Genomic DNA, 7,455 nt, shown 5'->3' with positions numbered 1-7,455 from the left:
GAAGCTTGTTTCCACCACGGACTAAAATATTAAAAAGATAATTGCAACTTTTTTGGTATCTCGCAATTCTGAGTTTATATCTTGCAATACTGGGTTTCTATCTCACAATTCACACTTCTGACTTTTTTCTCGTGATTTAGAGAGAAACAAAAAGTCATAATTGTGAGATATAAACTTGCAATTGCAAAAAAACAAAAACAAAACAAACCCCATAATTGCAACAAAAAGTCACAATTTTTATTCTGTGCAAAAAATAAAATAAAAAAGAATATAGACTCAGAATGATGAGAAAACCGTTTCAAGAGATTTAAACTAAAAAATCTGAGAAAATGGGTCAGAACTGCAAGAAACAAAGTCTAAATTGTGAGATGAAAAAAAAAATTCTGAATTTTGAAAAGTAGCAATTGTTTTTTTTTTTATTCCATGGTAAAAACAAGCTTTCATATGAATAAGTAGATCCAAACCTTTGATTCGTAGAGTAAATAAAAAAAATCCAATGATTAATAAGGTGTGAGGAATGGCATGTTTCACCTGAAATGCTCCTTAGTATTTGATGCATTTCAGATGGTTCTTGAAAAAATGGTGGGTCATTTTCGCCTCTGAATCACTTTTGGGAGGATGCCTGTAGGAACCGTACTTGTTCGTGGGACTGTGTTTTTGGTGACCAATTCTGAGACCTTTGCAGGTGGCAACTAATAAATCTCCAAGCCCGTCAACGAAGAATTCTGTACATAGTTGGGAATATAAAATGAAAACAGATTCTTGTTTTTATTCTTGTTGATCCAACGCTTGTTATCTCAGCTGGCATGTCCATGGATTGTTCACCATGGATCATGAATCAGCTCCATTCACATTTCTTAGTTTGTCAATTGTCATAAACTATTGTTCTTGGACAATAAATCAAGATAGTTTGTATTGTCTGTACTAGACCCATGCTTTGAATTACCTAAGACCTAAACCTGGATATCATTAATCATTTCACGACAATGGATGAATATAATATATGTCAAAACATATTGTTTCACTTTAGGCAGGTCTTTTCGGGATACTTTAGTAATAGAGCTCATCTAAAACAAATCGGTGACTTCATCTGATCTGATCTGAGGTCCACTCACCAGTGTGAGCCACTCTTTTGAGGAACGGGTCAAAACCGACCCTCCGCACAGCCTCCGTCCGGCCCAGGAAGTAGTTGACGACTCCATCTGCAAAGAAGCAGCCATTGAAACCTGGGAGTGGCGCATGGGTACGACTGACACGCGTGATACACCCGCCTTCCTCGCTGTTGCCTTCCTGGTATTGCAACTGGAAGGCAAACTGATTTCCTCCTACCTGACCACCAACCTGATGGGGGAGAGAGAGAATGAAAGAATAAACTACAAAAAGAAAAAAAAGGTCAAAATCAGTCAAGGTCTTTCACAAACATAAAAATAAGATCTCAGTCTTTATCAGATCTTTATTGGACACAATACAGATCTCTATTGGGTTGAACAATATTTATCATACTTTAGTGAACTATAAACATTTATTGCACATGTGAAACAGTCCATAATTCACAGGTATAATAACTCGCAATTAATAATAACTCACAGGACCAAAAGTGACAGTAAAAGACATTTTGAATGGTAAAAAAGATTTAGATTTCAAATAAATGCGGTTATTCTATTCATCAAAGAATCCTGGAAATAAATATACCATAGTTTCCATGGTAATATCAGGCAGCACAACTGTTTCAATATTGATTATGATATAAAAAGTTTCTTGAGCAGCAAATCAGCATATTAGAACGATTTCTGAAGGATTATCACTGCAAAAAAATGCTTTTCTTACTTTGATTTTTTGTCTTGTTTCCAGTCACATCTAAAAATTCTTAAATCAAGAAGGATTTTCTAGACAAGTAAAAATGATTGTCTTGTTTTCAGAAAAAACATGTCAAAACTAAGTGAGTTTTTGCCTGAAACAAGCAAAATTATCTGCCAATGGGGTAAGCAAAATAATCGTTTTCTGTTTGAAATAAGATTATTTTGCTTACCCCATTGGCAGAGTATTTTGCTTGTTCTAAGCAAAAACTCGCTTAATTTTGACTGTTTTTTTCTGAAAACAAGACAATAATTTGTACTTGTCTAGAAAATCCTTCTTGATTTAAGAATTTTTAGATATTTTGGCTAAAAACAAGACAAAAAAACTAAGTAAGAAAAGCATTTTTTTGCAGTGATGTGACACTAAAGACTGGAAAAAAAATCAGCTTTCAGCAAATCAGCAACAGGAACATATGACATTTTAATGTATATGAAAATAGATTCTTTTAAATTGTAATAATATTACTGTTTTACTGTATTTTGATCAAATAAATGCAGCCTTGGTGAGCAGACAGCCTTAAAAAAATTTTTTTTTTTGACATAATTACCACATCTAGTTCAGGAACGGCTTCCATAATGTTCACAAAGCTCTCAATGCGCGTCTCATTGAGAAACACAAAGTCATCATCCACCCACAGGAAGTACTTAGTAGTGACCTGCGACACTGCCAGATTTCGGCCTGCAAACCAGCCCTGAAAAGCCAAACAATGAAAGCAGGTAACCTTAACACGTCAAGAAAATTACATTAACATTCAATTTGAAAAACCTGACGTTTGTACCTGTGCCGGGGGCATTATGTAGTGCTCTATATTGTCACCGACCACCTTCTCTGGGTTCAGACTGTCATCAGCAACAATGATCTTTATTTTTGGGTAGTTCAGACGGATACTGTTGATGAGGACGTTTAGTTCTTTGTATCGCAGAAATGCTTTAATTAGCACAGTCACCTGAGTGTTCACATCTACAGAGAGAGCGTGGGAGACAATTATGTGCCCATACCAGACTGTGTTCACATGATACATATACTGTGATTACACTGTAATACTAATAAAAAAGACAAAAGTGCATAACAAAATCACAAAAACTAAAACTAAAATGAAAACTGAATATATAAAAATAAATGCTATTCAAAATATTAATAAAAACTATATTAGTACATAAATGATACTAAAATAACATGTTTAGAAGCATACACTGCACTCTAAAAACAGTGTGTAAAAAATGTTAGTAAAAAGTGCCATGGTCCAAACTTGGTGATTGGTTAACAAAAGTTTCCTTACTATATATGGTGAAAAACTGTAAAAAATCTAATGGGATATTTCATGTAATTTTAAAAAACAGTTTTTGGAAGTGAAAAAGAACAAGTGTCACCCAGAATTCCCTCTATGACACTTCGCATTTAATGGTTAAACAATTGTTTCTTCTTAATTTTTGTTATCAATTATGTACATTTAGGTTTTCTGTTACAACTTATGTTGCTAAATTAATGTTTTTGCATAATATTCATGTCATGTTTGTTACAGTGTTTTGTATTAGTGTGCATGAACTTTGACTCGTTATATGGCTTTCTCAATATGACCTGTGTTATGGTGTATATTAACTTTATATAATTTAATAAAATGTACTGTATTTTACTGTAAGACCTAAAAATGTGGCTGCCATATTTTTTAAGGTACAGTTCAACCACAGCTGCTGGTTTCTTACCATACATTTCACAGATTATTATTATTGTTATAAGTAGTAGTAGTATTTTTATTTATTTATTTTATTTTATTTTTACAATGTAAAATATTTTTTATTTTTTTACAGTGTAAGTATGAGTATTTGAGCTCACCTTTTCCCGGGTCATACAGAACAGGAATTGACAAACGTCTGATCTCAATCGGGAATATGACCTCATGGTTCTCAAAAGAGAAGTACGCTAAGGACATAAATGCACGTGTAAAGTCAGTACATTCAGATTAATGTTTAACTTAAAATCTTTACGATTTAGGATACTTTTAACTTAATAATTGTATCATAAAAGTTGTCCATGTGTGACTCATTATATTCCAAGGGCTTGTCCAGTTACCAACATTTGCGGTCTTGGCCATTTGAGAGCATGTGCACGCAACTGGAAGTAAAACACCAAAGTGCAGCGCCCTTAATGCACACTAAATCCACACTATCTTGAATACTGCTCTGGAGCGGTATTTGAGGCTAAGCGTATCCAATCGTGCATCACGTTCTGGAAATAAATCGTGAGACTTTTGCAGAGATCTCGCAAGGGGTTGCAGAAATGAATAATAATTAGATATTTCATATAATTTGGTAGTAAAACAAAGTGTTGCACATTTTAGGATGAGTATGTTTATTTTGTACAACATTTGCAACGGCTTTTTTATCACTTAATTAGAAGCACCACAATTACTAAATTGAACAGACATTTAGAATGCAAAGTACTAAAAAACTAAATAAAGTTCTGTAAACGCTTGCATTTTTACAACACTATAAGTGTGTCCCATCGGGTAATGAAAAGTTCTACACACACTTGTGGTCTTCATGCCCACTTGAGCGCTTGGGTCAAATACAGGAAATACGCCATGTATGTAGACAAGTGGTCAAGTGCAAAGACTGCAAGTGTGGGTATTTGGACAAGCCCCAAGTCATTTTGAAGAATGTCTGTGTTTTTGTTTTCTTCTGTTAGTCAGGTCCAATGTTATTTGGAACCTAAAATTCTTTAAGAAAATCGGTGTTCTGCAGAAGAAGTCTAAACTGGTTTAGAATGACATGAGAATAAACGATGATAAAAATTTAGATGAACTATTCCTTTAGGTCACAGGTTACGTACCGAGGTCTTCGGTCTTGATGTGGTAGATGGTGCTGGTGTAGGTCAGTCTGCTCAGCAGGTCGTTGAGCTGTTGGAGGCTGCTGGATGAGATGCTCAGATGTTTCTCATTCTGGCCGTCCACCTGCTCTCCTTCCTGGACATTCATCACTGAAAGCACTCCTTTCTGCACCCTTAGAGAAACCTGGAGAGGTTTCACATCATTTGAGCTCATTTTATACACTTCACACTTGATGACTCCTTTTAAAAAAACCACCCATATTGAAGGCAGGGTAGGTGATTTGGTTCAAAAACATGCTGGTTTTTATATCGTCTGTGGAAGTAGGGCGTAGGACCATAAAATGTTCGTCCAATCATGTCCATTGGTCTGAGGGCTATGATAGGCTGTCCTGTCAACATATGTATTTGCATACCTCCACAGACATGATACGTCATCAGCGCGTTCCATTGCCCCAAGCGAGAATTTGTAGGGAGAGAGAGTGATTTGCTGGGAGGGTGGGATCTTATGCTTTCAAAGCTAGCTTGCTATTGCTAGCCTCTACGAAATCACCTACCCTACATTTAACAGCTTTGGATCAAAAGCTCACAAAGCATCAATTAAAAGAAGGAAAAACCCCAATACAGAGACCGTCTGAAACCAAACCAATGATTGCGATCAACATAAAACCCACCACCTTTATTTAGTGAGAACAGCATATTCAGCAGGACAAACCTTGTAAAACGCTCTCTTTTGTGTTTGCAGAGCTAGACCTTTAATAATGACACATTTCTTTAATTAATGAAACACAGAGATGAATAAAACAACGGACAGTCTTATATTGTAGGGGATCGAAGGAATTGATGAACAGAACATTCAAAAGAGCAGCATTTATTTTAAATAGACATCTTTTTTAACATCATAAATGTTGTTACTTTCACTTTTAATTAATCAATTTCATACATCCTTAACAAATTAAACAATTACTTTCCCTAAACTATTTAATGGCAGCAAATCAGCATATTAGAATGCTTTCTGAACGATCATGTGAATAAGAATAAGAATAAGACTGCATAAAAAAAAAAAATATATATATATATACTGTATATATATATCTATATATAATCATTTTAGGTTTACTTCCTTCGTATTTACAGCAGAATATCTTACAAAAAGGTGTAAAGGATTATGGTCTTCGCTCACAAGACTATTATCTTTTAAGCATCCCTAAAGTTCGTACTAATATGGGCAAACGGGCATTTATTTGTGCTGCTCCATTTGATTGGAATCGACTACAAGATAAGTTATGCTTAAAAGAGTTGGTATCACTAAATGATTTTAAATGTATTTTAAAGGATCTAATTGTAGAGTCACCTGATTGTAAATGTTTTGAGTGATTTGTGTATGTTTCTGTGTATGTAAACGAATGTATTTTGTTTTATGTGTAACTAAATGTGCTGCCTATCTTGGCCAGGACCCTCTTGTAAATGAGATTTTAAATCTCAAGAGTTTTTAATTTCCTGGTTAAATAAAGGTAAATAAAAAATAAAAAATAAAAACATTTTAAAAATCTGAGCGGTAGTGTATGTCTCTCTGTAATCTTCTGGAGATGCATTTAAGAAACCTGAGATCATTAGCAATCAAATAAAGGATAGACAGAAATCAGACTCACCAGGAATGAGTGTTTTATTCATGGGAGTCACTCTGAATCCTCTCATTGGATACTGGAGCGGGGTGTTGGCCGGGACGAGAAGAAGAACATCATTTTCTTTCCCTGATCTGAAAGACACATGCCATTATTTTTAAGCAGTTCATTCAGACTCAGAGGAATGACTGCGTTTGTGCCACACTGAAGAGATCTGAGGAATTGTGAGTAACCTGATCTGGTGTTGTCTGAACTCTTCTACCCGGCGTTTCTGCAGGTCATCCAGCTCACCTTTTGACACAAACTGGTTTGCTGGCATAGTGTTTTGGCAGGTACAGGGTGTTGGATTCTCATTGCGAAAAGGCCCAATACTGAGATGTGTAACAAGCAACAGATGAAAATCAGAAACAAGGAAGTCACTGCTTCAGGGTTGCTCATAAAAATGAAACGAATCTACTTACTTTGGTTTGGGAAAGTCTGGGATCTCTGGGTCACGGTAGCAATTTGAGAATCTTGAGAAAGTTGTGTGAGTGGGGGGAAAAACTAATTTGAGTACAGTTTGCATGGACTTATTGACTGTAACCAAATAAAACTTAAGCAGGAGTGAATCGTATCAAATATCTTCCCACACCAGAATTAAATCACTTTTGTGGTATGTTAAAGACGTTAAGCGTTACCTGTAAGAGTTAACTGTAACATTTTTATTTGTAGCCTTTACACTCTGAAACTCCTGGGTTAAAACTGCCCAATTTGGGTTGTTTTTAGCCCACAGGCTGGTTAAATATGATACAGAATTTATGTTGAGCTAACCCAAAGACTTTAGATATACAAAGACGGTACACAAATATGACTAAGAATGGGAGAAAGTGCAATGCGCAATACGGCGGAATAAATTCCTGCCTTCTAAATAAGGAGCAGTTCAGTTTTTTGGTTTCACTCAAAGTCTGTTTAGTACAGGGGTGCCCAAACTCGGTCCTGGAGGGCCGGTGACCTGCAGAGTTTAGCTCCAACTTGCCTCAACACACCTGCCGGGAAGTTTCTAGTATGCATGGTAAGAGCTTGATTAGCTGTTTCAGGTGTGTCTAATTGGGGTTGGATCTAAACTCTGCAGGACACCGGCCCTCCAGGACCGAGTTTGGGCACCCCTGCT

General features: G+C 35.8%; 1 protein-coding gene across 1 annotated transcript in view; it reads right to left on the bottom strand.

The window, feature by feature from the left end:
* Nucleotides 1-480: 480 nt before the first annotated feature.
* Nucleotides 481-7,455, bottom strand: part of LOC107686962 (beta-1,4 N-acetylgalactosaminyltransferase 2) — a 9,739-nt gene continuing 2,764 nt past the window's right edge. The window contains exons 2-11 of the mRNA XM_016484085.1: nucleotides 6,767-6,817; nucleotides 6,539-6,676; nucleotides 6,333-6,439; nucleotides 5,396-5,433; nucleotides 4,687-4,867; nucleotides 3,691-3,777; nucleotides 2,636-2,817; nucleotides 2,405-2,548; nucleotides 1,116-1,341; nucleotides 481-725 (exon numbers count right to left, since the gene is read on the bottom strand). Coding sequence (XP_016339571.1) covers nucleotides 544-725; nucleotides 1,116-1,341; nucleotides 2,405-2,548; nucleotides 2,636-2,817; nucleotides 3,691-3,777; nucleotides 4,687-4,867; nucleotides 5,396-5,433; nucleotides 6,333-6,439; nucleotides 6,539-6,676; nucleotides 6,767-6,817 — 1,336 coding nt within the window. The 3' untranslated portion in view covers nucleotides 481-543. The remainder of the gene's footprint in view (nucleotides 726-1,115; nucleotides 1,342-2,404; nucleotides 2,549-2,635; nucleotides 2,818-3,690; nucleotides 3,778-4,686; nucleotides 4,868-5,395; nucleotides 5,434-6,332; nucleotides 6,440-6,538; nucleotides 6,677-6,766; nucleotides 6,818-7,455) is intronic.

The sequence above is a fragment of the Sinocyclocheilus anshuiensis genome, unplaced genomic scaffold (assembly GCF_001515605.1).
Source record: "Sinocyclocheilus anshuiensis isolate Anshui unplaced genomic scaffold, SAMN03320099.WGS_v1.1 scaffold1765, whole genome shotgun sequence".
In the NCBI taxonomy this organism is placed as follows: Eukaryota; Metazoa; Chordata; class Actinopteri; order Cypriniformes; family Cyprinidae; genus Sinocyclocheilus; species Sinocyclocheilus anshuiensis.
The sequence above is the reverse complement of the archived record's forward strand: the minus strand, read 5'-3'. Positions and strand labels throughout refer to the sequence as shown.